At 41.1% G+C, this 17,257-nt stretch overlaps 1 protein-coding gene across 13 annotated transcripts in view; it reads right to left on the bottom strand.

Moving 5' to 3' along the window:
• The window catches only part of PLEKHA5 (pleckstrin homology domain containing A5), a 169,774-nt gene extending 152,517 nt beyond the window's left edge, over positions 1 to 17,257 (bottom strand). For 4 of the 13 annotated variants that reach the window (XM_083820770.1, XM_083820771.1, XM_083820776.1 and 1 more), the window contains exons 1-3: positions 17,056 to 17,253; positions 16,855 to 16,931; positions 14,270 to 14,327 (exon numbers count right to left, since the gene is read on the bottom strand). In XM_083820770.1, coding sequence (XP_083676896.1) covers positions 14,270 to 14,327; positions 16,855 to 16,931; positions 17,056 to 17,153 — 233 coding nt within the window. In that variant the 5' untranslated portion in view covers positions 17,154 to 17,253. Of the gene's footprint in view, positions 1 to 14,269; positions 14,328 to 15,782; positions 16,765 to 16,854; positions 16,932 to 17,055 lie in introns of those variants that run through there. The other 9 variants (XM_083820764.1, XM_083820773.1, XM_083820775.1 and 6 more) reach the window with 6 other exon arrangements.

Raw genomic sequence — 17,257 nt, 5'->3', positions numbered from 1 at the left:
CCATATGGTGAAGTTATGCTTGTATTAGTATTTACAACATCCTTATTCCCCAGCTCTAAGACTTAAGATTCACTGCTGCCGCAAAACACAAAACCAAACAAACCTCACAAATCTCACACAGTGTAGTGGGTTTACGTGGCAAGGTTTTGGTAGCAGGGGGCCATAGGGGTGGCTTCTGTGAGAAGGATCTAGAAGCTGCCCCATGTTTGGTAAGGGCCCCACTGCTGACCAGAGCTGAGCCAATAAGTGGTATTGTTTTGCACCTCTGTGAGAGCATATTTAAGACAGGGAAAAAAAATGCTGTGCCACACAGCAGCTGGGAGAGTGAGAGGAGTGAGGAACAGCCTTGCAGGCACCAACGTCAGTGAAGAAGGAGGGGGAGAGGTGCTCCATGTGCCAGAGCAGAAGTTCCCTGCGGCCTGTGGTGAGGACCATGGTGAAGCAGGCTGTCCCCCTGCAGCCCATGGAGTACCACAGTGGAGCAGATCTCCACGCTGCAGCCCGGGGAGGAGACCACGGTGGAGCAGGTGGACCTGCACTGAAGGAGACTGCGGCCTGTGGAGGACCCCTGCCGGAGCAGATTCCGGGCCCGACCTGTAGCCCGTGGAGAGGAGCCCACGCAGGAGCAGGTGACCTGGCAGGAGCTGCTGCCCGTGGGGGACCCAGGTTGGAGCAGTTTGCTCCTGAGGGATGGACCCCATGGTACGGACCCATATCTGGAGCAGTTCTTGAAGAGCTGCTGCCTGCGGGCAGCCCATGCCGGATCAGTTCAGCAAGGACGGAATCCCATGGGAGGGACCCCACAGCACAGGGGATGAGTGTGATCGAGAAGGAGCGGTGGAGAAGAAGCGCTATAGACTGACCATAACCCCCATTCCCCCGCGCCACTCGGGGGGAGGAGGTGGAAGAGGGCAGATGGGGGGGAAGGTGCTTTTGGTTTCTTTCCTTTGTTTCTCACTTCTCTAGCTTGTTAGTAACAGGCAATAAATCTTACTATCTCCCTACGCTGAGTCTGTTTTGCCCGTCACGATAATTACTGTGCGATCTCCTCGTCCTTATCTCAACCCTTGAGCCCTTTTCATCGTATTTTCTCCCTGTTCCTCTTTGAGGAGGGGGAGAGAGATAGCGGTTGTGGTAGAGCTCAGCTGCCCACCTGAGTAAAACCACCACACACAGTTAGTCACATACCAGACTTTTTAATTCTGCAGATTAAATTCCTGTTATTATCATCAAACTGAAATTAGAAATGACTGTTAGATCATTTAAAACAAAAACATTTTGTTTTTTTAATGGTTAGGTAAATAAAAAGAGAGAAAGCACAGGAGCAGCTAGTCTATCTGTTCTGTGACTTCACAGTCATTAACCCGAAATTTTACTTTAACATTTCTAAGAGTTGCCCTAGCAGTATACAGGTGGTTTTGCTTTTTATTTTTAGAGAGAGAGATGGCATTTAAAGTTGATCTTCAAATAAACAACTTCTTAAAGTATACTAAAAATGCTGTTCAATAGCACAAAACTATGTATTAATGAAATCACTCAAGAAATGTATTTGTTCCATTCTTCAAAAGATGGCTTTACACTCCATTATGCATTTATTCTTGCTTCAGAATGGGCCATTTCATAATGTATTAATCTGAACTTAACATTATTTTACTTCCAAGACAGCCACAAATGTTTTCCCTTTCAAAGCGTTTTATTCTCAGCTCAGCACTGTACTTTTTCACCAATTACCCTAAAAATCAATTTCAATATACACTTTAATCCACCAAGAAAATCAAAGCACAGCATTCAATAATCAAATATTTCTTCATCTCATTGTCATGAAAGCCTCCCACACGAAACCACAGACGTGTTGGTAAAACTTTACCAGGAACATTATAGAACCACTGTAAAGCAGTCTGGAGTTATCTAATGACCACAAAACTATTTATCTCCTCACTAACCCAAAACAGCTTCAATACAAAGAAAGCAAAAATTCCCCAACTGTAAGTCATAATTTTCTGTTGTCATTTCACAGTGGCATTAGCACCATACCTTAGAGACCTGGAAATAAAATGAAGAACGAATCTGTCTCGTCATGGTCCAGCCAAAAGAATACATCAAAGAACAACTGAATCCCTAACTTGTCCATTAACATCCACAGAACAGATGGAACTTACTTTGTTCTGGTTTGATCAATTAGACAGATTCCTTTGCCAAGACTAATAGCAGCCAATCCTTCACAGGCAACAGTTGAAAAGACAAATAAGCCCGAAGCAGGCCAACCTAGCGCTGCAAAGCGCAAAAACTCCAGTTCAGTTGTTAATCTATACTTCCACTGCTTGTGAAACTGGAAGGGCTGTACCGAGTCCTTGGTAGCACATACAAGCAAGTAATTCAAAATACCACACGGCCAATTACAGAGCATCACTGATATAAAGGAAACACACAGCACACCTCTCCCTGAAAGGAATGGCTGAAAAGGGGGCTGAAATGGGCAGGTTTGTATGAAGTACGGGAGAAACTCATAAAAAGCAGTGATTTCGCTCTGCTGTGTGAGCAAGCTTATCACTGCCTTCTCTCCCCACCACTCTTGTCTGGGGAGAAAGGGAGGAAGGAAGGGAGGGGAAACATGGAAGAAAACGAATGGGCTGAAGATGTTCCTTGCTATCAGAAGTACATGAGTTCAACACAAATATCACTGGTTTAGACACGATGCAGGCAAGCATGTACACACATACACTAGCCCCTCTGGGTTACAATCTCACAGCTCAATTACTCGGTATATTTCTGCATGTAGAGGGAGAATTTTAAATGCATTTGTCAATCACCATGATACTGAGTTGCATCCAGCACTCTGTTTTGCTTTCAGTTTAGGAAAAAAAGTAAGCTTAATTAAAGTAACGAAAAAGTTATCTGGAAATCAATTACCTCTTGAAGTCTTGACTTTAAAGTCAATTAAAAACTTGACTTCCCAATATTTAACATCTATCCTAAGTGAATCCTAATTTTGCCTGAATAGCAAAAGATCCTACAGGGTTCATTTCAGGCTGCAGGCATTTGATACTGAACTGACCTCACAGTATTTACATTCCCCTTAAGAAAATTTGGCATGCAGTCCAACTGGGGAAGATCACATCTAACACTACTTGAGCTACCAGTGCTAGAAGCAAGCAAAAAAGCAGTAGGGTGAATGATAAGGACACATATATAAGAAAAAAACAGAAGTTACAAGAGAAAGAGAAGGTCACACAGCAGGAAAGTAAGAGTTGAAGAGACGAGCTGGAGACATTTGCCTGTTCTTTTTTATTTCAGCTGAAAGTAAGGAAACAAATTGGAAGACTTGATATATTTGTTTGCTCAAAACAAATTAACAGCTGCCAACTACAGCTTTGTCTGCACTGCATTTGATTTCCTGTTGTGGTTGCCATACCTATGTCAAAATTTAGACAGGAAGAAGAAACAAAAACAGAAATTTGTGCTCTTATACTCTGCTTTTGACTATTTCCACTATGGGAAAGAGACACCTGCTGAATTCAGCAGCTAAGTCAAATCCATGTGTATGGATCACCCTCCCCCTCCATTCATTACAAGCCCTGATTTATGTTCCTACTGCTGCAAATAAATTAGATATAAATTTAAGAGACAGTCAACAAATCCTACCCATGTTTTTCTTCGAAGTACTTATCCTATCTTTAAGGAAGTGAAAAATTGTGTTTGTTCTTCACAGATTCGCTCTGCCAGCTATATAATCTCCTATATAAAAGGCCTGCTGAAATTATACGATGCAGATTCTGAATCAAATTCAGATGAATTTCTTGACCTCCTTGAAAAATTCAATAAAAACCTTAAACCACCATACTTTCTCAAAAAGCCCTATTTCCAATTGCACAAGGCAATCTCTAAACAAAGTAATAAAATAAACAGAGGAGTTCTTGGAAAAGTTAACGCTGATTAGAACACTCATCTAAAATGACAGTACCTTCCATGCTCCTTAGAAGTTTGGGGAGATTTGAATGCTCTCCAGCTTTAACAACTTACAAATACCACCACTGAAAGTCAAAAAGAAAAAAAAAAGCAAACAATTCGACTATAGAACAAAGACTGCAAAAGACTTGTTGCTATTATTGGCATCCTGGTTTTAAACTTCTGAGCTGCTGCGTCTCAGTATCCTAAGTTTAAATCACCCAGCACTGTGAAACACAACAAACCCCACCTACAATAATAGGACATTACTGATTAAATCAACAGTCTTACTATGGCTGTCTCACTTCACATAGTTCTTTCCAGTCTGCAAAAGTGAAAGATTTCCACATAACTTACATATTTAGGCTGCAAAGTGTTCCGAAGCAGAATGCATCTAAACAGAAGATTATAATGAAGAGGATAAAGCAGTGGCATTTGAACCAACTGCTGAATTTGATAGTACTTTTTGTTGTTTGAAACCACAAAGAGAGCGATCTGAGGCAAGAGTAATCCCGAATTTCTTGCTCGGCAGGTTTGGCACTCTCACCTGAAGTGAGACAAAACCCACAACAGAGTGAGTTCTGTTATGGAGCATATTAGAAAATCTCTTTCGTGTTTTGCTTAGGATATGAGAATAAAGAGAACTTCAGAAAAAGATTCAGATTTTTTTTTTTGATGTCTAGAAATCTTTTCATAAATTAACACTGAAGAAAGCAAAAATGTTCCATGTAAGAAATTTCAGGTGGGGGTCTTTCAAAGAGGAGTAAAGAACAACACGCCCTGTGAAGTATATACCAGGACTGGCAATGACAGGGCCCAAAGGAGACTGTTTCATTTCATTTATAATTAAACAGAAGTCACTTTACCCTTAATACTGGGTATCACTCATAAATAATTCCAAGACTTCACCTTTTTTGCTGTTTAGTATGTACTGTGCATGTGTACTCATCTGGATAACTGAGCACTTTTTTTTTTGGGGGGGGGGGGGGGTCAGTTTTAAGAGCACAACATTTTTTAACATTATTTGTGGAAAACACTGCAGGGAAAAGTTTTAATCTGGGAAAGTTTTTATTTCAATTTCAAATTGAAATTCAATTCAAAGTAATTTTAATTTAGCAATTTCATTAGATAAAAGCTGCAGAAATAGAAATACAGGGCTCAGTATAAAATGGAATAAAAATCAAACCTCCTACTCCAGCATCGTAACCACATTTCTCAGTCTGCTTCCTTCTAGTCTCAGCATCTCAATCTTACTAGAAGGCAAAGCTTAAGTGGCATTGCCACTTGTAATATTGTCAGCTCAGTTTTACCTCAGGTTGAGCAAAAGGAGCGACAGAAGTAGAAGGCAGCATAGATCAGAAAGCATTGGCGTCTCTAGGTTCATCAGCCCGGTGTAGTCACTAGGCATGTTCCTATAAACAGGGATGAAACCCTAAACCAGTGTTCCTCCCCACCACTTTTTTTAACTGACTAAATACTACTAAGAGATTACCAAGACTCCCAGTGGTGAGTGTAACTACTTAGGCTCCAAACCCTTCCAATTTACTGTAGAACAGTTTTCATAATACCACTGACCTGAACAAGGAAAACTTTAGTGACTTCAACTCATAAAATCTACTGTTATCAGAGTTTTAGGTGCTCAATTCAGCCAACTAATAATATTGGCTCAAAGGTCAAATGCTGTTAAATCTGTAGATATAATAAAGATAAAGCTTTCAACTTTTACTAGTTGATATGTTAATTACAAAAAAAAAGTAATATTTCTGTGTTTTATCAACTGAAAGCATTTAATTGTTTCACATCAGCCAAACAACTGATACCCCCATCAAGAAAACAGAAAGCCTACCATAAGGAAGATTTTAAGATCAAAAAAGATCATAAGAATTTCTAGAGAGCTTTAACTTGCATTTTTATTCAGATTAAAATTACTTGTTAAGAGAAACGTTTGATGTTGTGACATTGTTTAAAAACATGGTTCTGTTTGTAATTTTTTTTTCCATCTTCCATATCAAACTTTAACAGAGGTTTCAACTAAGAAGTTTTAAATATATCTAGATGATTCTGTGCATGGAAAACTACAAAATAAAGTAGCCTTACAAAATGGTGTGGGCAATATACTAAAAACACACACACTCACCAAAACACAACAGTCTTGGTCACCTTTACTCTCTCCATCAAGAAACCACGTCATCCTTTTGGACATTCAATCAGATTAAAGGTTTTTTCACTCCTGAATACGGATTTGAGAACACCACTTGTTTATTCTTATTACTCCTATTTCAAGCACAGCTTTCTGGCTTTCTCATAAACCAGGTACACAGATAAACTTAAGATGTTATGTCATCTGTTTTTACACATCCTGAAAGATATTCTCGAGAATGGTAAACGTTAGACATTGGTCAAAAGTTGCTTAGTCTCTATAGGATTTAACACAAACAGTAAACAAAAAAAAACCACCACCACCCCCCACACCAAAATCTCGGAATTTTTCTAAGAGTACAATTCAAATAAAAGCGTCAAAAGCTGTATTTTTCACAGAATATATACAGTTTCATTAGTCCTACTTAGTGAATAGTAAAGAAGTTTCCACAAAACACTGGAATTGAGGGATGGCAAAGATGGCACCTTAAACCAAAAGATTCACTGAATACTTCCCTTTGAAACACCTTTGCTTACAAGGACCTCTTTTACCTGGTCTGACACACTGAAATGTTTTCAGGTAATAAAACACAAAATCAGGTCAGTTTCTACAAAACACAGATTGTAATAGACTTTAGAAGAGAAAACACAGGAAGCTAATTTTAAAGGATAGGCTGCTTGCTAATATACTTTTCCTTACTTACAGAAATAACTGTTCTTACTAAGTCACCATGGAGAAAACCATGAAGAACCAAGTTTCTGAAGTGTCCTGAATACGCCGGGTTTTTTTGTTTGTTTTTAAAATCGTTTACATAAAGCTCTATGATCATCGCAGGCCACACAGGCATTCAAAACACTAAAAGCCTTTTTCCACTTCACAGATATCAAAGAAGTGTTCAGCTCCAGTTTTATATCTCCAGAGCAGAAAGACACATCACAAACAACTATTTCAGCAGACCTTTGAAATCTCCCTGGCCTATCCAGAACTGGGAAGTAGGAGTCTCTCCCATATGGTTTTATGGGGTGCCTGTGCTATCACGTCCCCACTCTGGAACTTCTGCTTCTGAAGGTGGCTACTGATGCAACTTCTTCCCCCCAACCTCACCGTCAGAGAACACCTCCCCTTCAGCCAAATGCAAGAGCAACTGAAGAGAACAGAGGAAAAGAGCTATCTTCCATACTCAGAAGAAAGAAGGCAAGGGAAGGAGGAGAAAGAAGGGGCAAGTGTTTAAATTTAGGTATTTACTTACTGAAACAGAAAAAAACACACATACAGCTCCACGCTGGCAGAAATCCCAGCAGTCAGAGCTGAGGAGCTTTGCTTCTAGCCAGTGTCTGTCTCGAGCTTCACAGTAGCTTTCTCCCTCTCTCACACACACACAGAAGCATACTGAAGAGCAGTCTGAACTGCCAAGCCAAAGCGTATCTCAGGTATAATGAAAGCCTAATTCATTATAATAAGAGCCAGCATAACATAAACATATGCAGGAAAAACAGGCTTAGCACAGCACCACAACAGATGCTAGTTTTGATCCAGTAGGACATAACACTCACAGACCACAGGGGGTTGAAAAAAAAGTGCACAATTCCTTTAAGTAAAAGCCAAACATGATGTGCACTGGGTAACATTTGGACCTGTAGAAGTTATACCAAAAAAAAAAAAAAAAAAAAAAAAAAGGACTACAGCAAGAATACCTCCCAAACTTTGCCAGTAGAGATCTATCTGCCTGCCAGCTCAGCCATTTTTGGAAGCAGCCCTGAGCTCAAGGTACTGCAGGCCATGGGTACTGAGATGGGGAAAAGAAAAAGAATCTGTACAACACTGATGGAATAAGGAAGAGGAAATACTGATGGGCCCCAAAGTACCTGGGGGGAGGGGATCAATACATCACTGTATTTATGAAATAACACAGCTACAACTGCCACCTACGTGAGAGCTATGATCAGACAGCATTTCATTTGCTTTTCCACCAGCCTTCAGACACTGTAGATACCAAAAAAAGAGAGATCACAGAAGAACTCACTTCACAGTAATAACATATTAAAGCATGTATCAGCTTTATCTGCTATTAACTCAGTAACCAATTAAGACCAAAGTTAGAAAAGAAGGATTACCACTTCCAAAACCCACAATCTAAAACCACTTAAATTAACTTACTAGTGTGCAAGTTATCAAAATGCCTGACCGCCTTCAGTGTCAACATTTCTTGTTGAAATCAGAGTATTTCAATATTCCATGTAACAACCTCTATACAGGTTTTTTTTGTATCTTTGAATTTTCCATTAATTCTCACATACATTTAAAATGTTGGTAATAAAAAGGCAGTAAGTTCTCTATGGTTTCAAGTCTATTTTAGTAAAACTAAAGCATTCGAGGTATTACCCAATTTAGAAACACCCTTCATGAAAGAGACAGCTCAAAACGTCAACCACAAGATGTCACACTCAAAAAAGACTTTGTAACCGCAATAATTCTTAACTTTCACATTTTATATTCTACCTGCCAGACTAACTTTGAAACAGCTTCATAAGCAAGGTGTAATAGTCCCCCGTCAGACCCACACACGAGTCTGACAGCATGTTTTTGCAGGATGCACTTTTGCCACCCTCCCCTCTGGGAGAAATCCCATCAAGTTCGCTCCTAGGAAATAAACTGCCACCCCTGTTCCTTTTGCTGACTTTTCAGTGCTGCCAGCCCTTTCTGCCTGCTGTAGTCTCCACTCCTCCCCTTTCTCCAACTAGTCCCACCTTCTCAGCTTTCTCCTTCAGTACACCACATTCTCTACCTTCACCCTCCTCTTCCTGACACGTCCCCTTCTAATCTGCTTTTTGGATGCAGTCCTATCTCTCCTCCTCTGACCCACACCCATTTCTTCTCATGTCAAGAACCCTTCCACCTCCACTCCCCATTTCTACGCTGCAGCCACTCCACGGTCTCCTTTCCCTTGTGCTGCTGCAGCCCTATTGCAAAGCTAGCCCCTTTCACAACTCCCCCGCAGCAAGATTCCCAGATAAATGCCCTTTTTGTTTTCTTCTACCTCCTCAGATTTTTTATTTTTCCCTACAAAGCCAGGGTGTGCGCTTCCCCCAGGGCTCCCAGGAAACAACCTCATCCTTCCCATGGGGAGACCTGCAGCAGCAGCTTTAACACAGCGAGAAACATTTCACTGAGTGGCAGCACTGTGAAGCAAAATGCTCCCCACACTGAGTGTTTTTGGTTTTTGAAACATTTCAGTTTTGGATCTTGAAACATAAAGAAGTAAATGTTAAAATAGTAAGCAAGTTTGCAGGCACTCCTAAGCTCTCCTTTTCTGAGCAGCTTTTCCTACCGAAGGCAGGAGGCAAGGTTTGTTTTGCTGTAATGTTACGTGGCAGTTCACCCATTTACCCACTATTCGATCCACAGGTCTCACCATGAAAGAAGAACTAATGAAGGCCAATAATACACTTCAGCCTTTCCTAAATTTTACTAACATAAATGTTAGAGGTAACCAGAAAAGAACTAAATTCCTAGGAGGAATGCCATTATTCTTTCTGTTGGAGAAAAACAATCTGTTCTTATCTTTTTTCAAATCCTATTTTCCCCCTCAAGAAAGAACTTCCCAGCAAACCTGACTAGTTGTTTGATTTTTCTGGAGAGCTGAATGGGAGAGGATCTTTAGAATGCACGTAACAGACAAAGGTTCAAACAAAAGCTGAATTCTTAATTAGCATGGGTTTATTTTAGTAAACAACAGAACCTTAAGACTGAAAAGATCTCATCTCATTTAACTGCCTAATGGATTTTTCTTACCTTCCCAATTTTCAAGCCACTTGCCAACTTTATTGATGAAAGTTTCTATAAAAGCATGCAAAACCTCCACTTGGTACAACAGGGAAATCACCTCAGCTTCAGCCTGGGTTTACCAATGCTTTGCTTCAGCAAGCAACAGGCAAAATACTTCTGGCAAACACAGGGAAAGGTAACCTTTACAAAACCCCAATATGCAGCTTTAACCTTCTTAATTCTTTGCATTCTTAAGTGCACTCACAATAGTGATTTCAGTCAGCCTTTGTATTGTCCGAAGAGTATCGGTGCTATAGCAGGGTTAAGAAATATGAAATTCTAACACCCAAACAGTGTAGATAAAAATACTTCTGGAGAAGCCAAATTAGACGCAAAATTCCTCAAATATCTTTCTCGGATTGATTTTTAAACAACTTGATTTTGCAAGTTAATAACCCAAATAACATAAACCTGTTTTAAAAGTCAATACGAAAATTCTAGCATATGTTTAGAACTACTGAAGTGAAAAAAAGCAGAAAAATCAAGTAAATGTCTGAGCTTAATTAGTCAGGTGGTTTTAACCAAAGACAAGAGTTTCTTAAACACATGCATACAAATACGTACATGCAAAGACATATTTATGTAATTTTGTAGTATTCTAAACCAGTACCTTTGTGCCTAATGGTGATGCAGTCAACACAAGTAACTAAAAACATCAGGTCTAAAATTCTGATTAATCTTAAGAGGTAAGAAGTCTGAAGCCAGTGACCAAGCATGCCTTCTCTATTAAGAAGTACCATCCTGCGATTGTCACGTGGGTCCATTTCCTTATGCACTTATAAATCACGTAAGTAACTTAAACTTCCCATACCACTATTCAGATTAAGTTCGTTTTGGGGATAAAGCACTCAGCTTTCCAGAGCTCATAAGTGCTCAATGTGGTACACATAAGTAAATAGCCCAATGTAGTATTCTAATACAAAAGAAAATTCTAAACTTTTCAACATATAACGCCACCATTTCCAAATGGAGCTTTCCCATACCTTTGTTTTACTTGATTTACACACACAATTTCATATTGAACCGACAACACATAATTAAAGATTACATTTCAATGTGTCAATTCTATAGTCACACAGCCCTCCATACCAGGTAGAAGTTCAGTTATTAAAAGGAGCAAACATTTCAGAGAAGTTTAACGATAAAGTTCCCATTAAATGAAAGGCTATTGATGCACATTTCTAATATTAAGGAAAGATATTTTCTCACTCCCAAGGAGACAAACAATTAACAGTGTAACCAGATCTCATGAGAACATACACAATATATTATGTGACTGTGCCTCTATTTTTTTAATCCAAATAACAAAGAATACCTTTTCTCATTTGCGTTTAGAGGGGAGAGGTGGATGTGGGAGAAGGACATCATCATTATAAAGTAATACAATACTTCTATTAATCCAAAAACTGCAGAAAACAGAGTCCTAGCTAGCATCAACTTACTAAAATAACCCTAGACAAAAAACAAAACCTCCTTACGTAGTGGTAACGACTCTGCATCTATCCCTGTTTCAGAATATATTTCCTTTTTAAAGCCAGAACAAATTCAATGTCACGGAAAAAAAAAAAAAGTGTGCAAACCAGTCACCGTTTAGTATCTACATATTACGAAAATGAAGGGGCACATCCCAAGAAAAAAATAAGGTGTCCTTTAAAAATAATCACATCTTGATGCAGTCTGTATCCTGAGTCATTTGTTTGAAATGCCAGTCCCAGAAATGCTAGGATTTAGATGACGATTATCTATCTCCTCGACATTATCCCAATTTGATTATACAGTGTTTACTACATCAAAGCCAGAAAAAGCAAAGTAATAGATTCAGTGACACACCCACTTGGAACAGCGAAGACCTATTATTAAAGAACCCTAAGAATCATTTTCAAAAGTTTTTTATTTTCAAACACAGTCTAACATAAGATGTTACCATAAAGCAACGTTGTTAAATATTTTTATTCAACCCACATATTTGAAGCTGAGGCTCAGAAGCCAGGTGAAATTATTTATGTGACCAGGAAACTCAACTATCCTTCTTGTATAACTCTCTTATTGGACACATTACAGAAATTCAGCAGCCAAGTTTCACATGGTTGAACACATCAGTAGAGTGTCATTAACGCTCATTCCATCATAACCCCACAACTCATACCAGAACACGAGACAATATGTTTCCTTCAGGCCTGACCCTGAGCAAGTTCTCAATATTTTTAGCTTTCGCATAGCTTTATTGTGCTGTGGTCTGCATAATAAACATTGATACCTAGCAAATCAGTACATTCAAATAAGCAGGTTACGGTTAAAAATCCACATGTGGGGATGCCTGTGTAGACAAGGTCATAACAACCTGTGCTGTTTTCCAGTCGTGTGAGCGCACCATGGTAGTTTAGACTCAGACAACTAGAATGATTATAATCAACACATCATCCAGAGTTACGCTGCATAAGACAGTGATTATAATGTTGTCACCCTGTCTACGTTACCTCTCGCATCTTCTTTAGCACCAGTAGAGCTGAATGCTAGACAACTTTAAAAGGAGAAGCTATCATCAGGCAGAAGCCTAAACTCAGCCTGAGAACCTACATCTGCGGAGCAACGAACAGGTATTTAACCAAGGATGCCAAACTGGTCATACCATCCGAACCCTTCAGCAGACTTGACAGCACTATCCCTGCTGTCCTCCTACATCTATCAAATCAGAAGTGTTTGTGCAACACGTTTTCAAAAGATGTGGCACAATTTTTAAATATAAACAGAGCTATTTAGCATTGGCTATCAGCAAAACAATCAGCTTAATGTATATCTTAACAGTTATGATAATGCCTTGAACACAGGATCTCATAAGGACAAGAGTACACAAACAAGCTACCACTTGGTAAATTCATCCACAAGCACATCAGTCACTCTACAATAGCTGTCCACACACTTTTTTTTGTTCAAAGAAAACCCCGGCTGCTATTTTCCAGTTACTATGGCTAATAAACTATTTGTAGGTTTATTCTACAATAGCTAGCTCAATCTGGAAGTATAGAAAAGTATTTTCTGTATTATATACATAAATGCAGCTATAAATTTTCACTCTTCTATATTTAGCAATGTGAACAGAACACCAGAGGTAAGATCCTTAGCACATTCCTGTCCTCAGTCCCATGTAGTTCTTGCCATTTGTTATATTAGTGTAATGTAAGCTACAAGAAGGCAGAACAGAACAGTGAAACAAGTGTGTTGTCTAGTAACAAGGCCCCTTCTAGAGAGCCTGGCACCAGTTCTGGTCACATTTTTGGAGCACTGTCCTTCAGTATATTCTCTGGAATTTTGTTTAGCATTTAATCATAGATTTTCCTATCTGTGTATAAAATAAACCATGCAACACTTGGATAAAGCCCATCTCACAATGTTTACAATGCTACTTACACAGAGCAGCTATCTTTTCCTTACACTAAGACATACGCAAAATCCACCTGCAGCCTAAAGCCTCTATGTCTATTGGTAATATTCATTTGCAGGTGTTATCCCACTGACAACATCATTTGTTTAAAGATGACCAACTAAACAAACAGCACTGTGAGCAGAATTACTGAATGAATCAAGTAAGGCCTGCAACTTGTTAAATAACTGGTAAAAAAAAAAAAAGGCATATTAACTGGACAAGTATCCAGAAGTGCCACTTTAAAATTTCCCAGTTAAGGATGGTCTGACTATCTGGAGGGCAAGTGTTTGTAACAAGATCTGATCAAAATGACCTCTGGAGTCCTACAAAGCAGCTGTTTCCGCGCTCATCTTTCAAAAAGATGATAAAGTAAGTCTACCACAACAGACACATTCTTCCAAGCATATTAAAATCCAAATAAAAGATACTGAAAACAAAGCAAGCAAACAAAGAAAATCAATACTAGAAGCAGAAACAAGACATCTGCAAAGAAAGAGTCACATTAAACATTCAGAGTGGCCTTAATGTAATTACTACAGAGTAGGGCTGAATCAAGACTCTTCTCCCAATAGCAATATAAGATCTTGCCTCTCTGAAAGCATTTATGACGTAACAGTGCATACACACAAATGTCAAATATGCAGAAAAACGCAAGGTCTTCTTGACTTGCACAGACGTTTGTTACCAGTTGGTCACACTCATAGCAGAAATTTCATTTGAATACTTTAGCAACATTAAAAGCATTAACACAAAACCTCAAGAAATTGTTTTTATCTGTGCAGAATTTCTTTAACAAAGAATTTCATACACTGGCAAGCTTGAACACTCCTTTTTGGTAACACTCAAATTTCATTTGGCATATGTTCAAGACTACAGCGACATTCAGACAAAATAATTAAAATTATAGTATTGTGACAGATAAACACTCAACTTACTTTACATAATATCTTGCACCTTCAAAAGTGTAAGCTTCCTCCCAACCTGTGGGTAAGTCTGGAAAACAAGTAGCAAAACATTGTAATTAACTTTTGAAATGATGCTAGCCATACTGGTCTAGTCCTTGACTAAGAAGTTAAAATATTCCATCTTATTCCAGATGTTGAAAACTCTAGTCCTGCAAATACGTATCTGTAAATTGGCTCAAAATACTGCCTCTCAGTTTACGTTCTGTAATCTAATACAAGCAATAGGCAGAAAAATCTCATTTGGATTTCTCAAACGATAAAGGTTTAAGCGTGTCTTATGTAGCAATGTTTCTTGCTTTGCCCAGTAACTAGAACTCACTGCTGTCATGAGTTCTTTCTGCCTTGAACTTCAGTAGCATCAAATCACCTGACAGACAAAGATCTAAGCGAAATCAATTTACTGAGTTTGCCTTACATGCAAGTTACAAGCATCTTAACAGGCATGGTATCAACTATACCACAGAGCTATTTTGTATCAGCATAATTCCACCACCAATGTGACTAACAAGTGTTCCTGCAGTGTTTACAACTCTATTCAATTTCACATGAGAATAATTTTCAATGCAAATCTAGTGGAGGAAGTACGTACATCTTTTCCCTCTCTATCTCAGGAGTCAAGAGCCCAGACACAAAAGAAAGTATCTCTCTGGAAAAAACATTATCAACAAAAACTACCAACCACTAATGGTCAACTTTTTTTTTAAACTAGTTGTTTCCTTATGCAATGGAAAACGTGAAGATGCTGAAGAATCACGTCTATGCAACGCTACGTGCATCACTACCATTAAAAGTTTGCTCCAGTTGTTAAAAGCAGTAATTGAAATGTATGGCTCACTCTCTGAATTATAAAAGCAACGATATATTTCCCAGGTTTAAAAAAAAAAAATATTTAGTCTGGATCACATGACTTCTCCTGTTTGCTCATTTGCCCTGGCTGACTTTTTTATTTCACCTCTGTCTTCTCTAGAAGAAATGAAAATCCAGGTGTCTTGATAACGACACAAGGCAAAGTACATCAAACAGGAAGACTCTCTGGCAGAATGACTTATGGCTGCTAGAAGAACTTTGCAAAAAGAATACCTTTCCAGGGCTGAATATCTCCAGAAATAAGAAGGACTTCACTTTAAAGGACAATGTTTTCCTCATCATTTAGTATGTATTTCACAGTATTAATTACTAAAAAGCTTCACAATAATTTCCAGGAGAAATTTATTCACTCAAAAATCGTCTCTTAAGAGAAGACATGTCTTGAACTTACTTTGACTAGGTTCCAAAACAACAGTCAGGACAAAACAAGATAAAAAACCCAGAACTAATCTGTTTGATTGTATCTACGCATAGAGAGACAAATTAACATACACATGAATGAGGAAAACACAGAAACTGGTTTGTTTTGCAGGTACTTCAGTATCTGATCTACAAATCATGGTCAGTATATCCAAGGTCATACCTCGCTATGTGTTCGGAAATAAGTTTAATTTACCTGATAATAACTCTCCTAGGTTACATACAGTACTCCAGATACTCAAAAGCAAGCTGCATTTCCCTTAGAAGGCACTTAACGGCCGAAATAAATGAGACACTTGGAGAATTAATGGTAAATCACCATCAGTCAACAGAGACGCTGCTGGCAGTGTGGAAAAAAAAAAAAGGGAATTAATACTCAGCTCATATTAATGGCCAACTAGCAGAGCACTTCACATACATCTGCCCCCATGCGTACTGCTGTAGATGAAAGCCAGCCTCTCAATTAATCTGAGTACTGGAAGTGGGGAAAAGAGGAGCCCGATAGCAATCAGCAATTCTATTTCCTGGCACTAAATGACTTCTCCCAGGCATCAGCCCCTCGCTGCAGGCTGAGCTGCAGAGTTCCTTCCACCAGCCAGAAGCCCCGGCTTTTCGAACTGCTCCCAACTCACGCAAGACTGCCCGCAGTTTTCGAAGGGGCTGTTTCCGATCTCCTGACACCTAAGCCCTAAGCAAACCCCAGCAGCAAACAACCCGATAGGGCCCAACTGAGCGGCGGATTTCCCTGCGATCACCCGAGCGGCTGCTCGCAGACAAACAGCCGCCCATAGAGCTGCCCTCCACCACCTCCCAGCGGCACGGCTGGGCTCTGGGGCTCGGCAAGCCTTCCTCCTCCTCCTCCTCCTCCTCCTTCTCCAGGAGGAGCAAGCGGCAGCAGCAGGACCGAGTTACCCATCCCTCGTGTTTCGATGCCTTACCTCCCCCGTCACTGGGAAACCACCCCCGCTCTCCGCGGGGACGGGAGCGGAGGGGGAAGGAGGGGAGGGCTTTGGGGGCGCTCAGCGCGCTCCTCGGGGGAGCCCCGCTGCTCCCCGGGGCTGAGCCGCCGGGCAGGGTGGGCAGCGCCCAGGGGTCCCCGGGGGTCCCCGCCCGGCAGCGGGAGGGCGGCGAGGAAACGCGGGGGGGACACACGGGGGCGGCGCCGGGAGGAGACCGCGGGGCACCGAGCCCCGGGGGCAGGGGCGGCCATGTCGGGGGAGGGCAGGGGGGCTCCCTGCTTCCCCCCCCCGGCCCGGGCGGGGTCCTACCTGCGCTGCGGCGGTGCCCGGTGATCACGGCCTCTCCGGTGAGCGGGTGCAGCCAGGTCGTGCTCTTCGCCTCCTCGCTGCGGGGACGCACACAGGGAGCGAGTCAGGCGGGCGCAGCACCCCCCGGCCCCGCTCCGTGCCCCCCTTGCCCCCTGGCCCCCGTCCCTCCCCCCGCTGCCGCCGTCCCCCCGCCCCTCTCACTTGATGAAGAAGACGCGGCCGCCCTGGCTGATCCCGTAACTCCAGCTGCCGGGCAGCGCCCGCAGCCGCTCCGCGCTCAGCTCCGCCGGGGCCGCCATGGCCGAGCCGCCGCCGCCGCCAGCACAGCCGGGGAGAGCCGGGGGGGGAGCGGGAGGGGAGGGGAGGGGGGCGAGGGAGGGAAGGAAGGAAGGAGGGAGGGAGG

The sequence above is a fragment of the Anser anser genome, assembly GCF_964211835.1.
Source record: "Anser anser genome assembly, chromosome: 1".
In the NCBI taxonomy this organism is placed as follows: domain Eukaryota; kingdom Metazoa; phylum Chordata; class Aves; order Anseriformes; family Anatidae; genus Anser; species Anser anser.
Note: the sequence above shows the minus strand (reverse complement) of the source record. Positions and strands in the feature narration are given on the sequence as shown.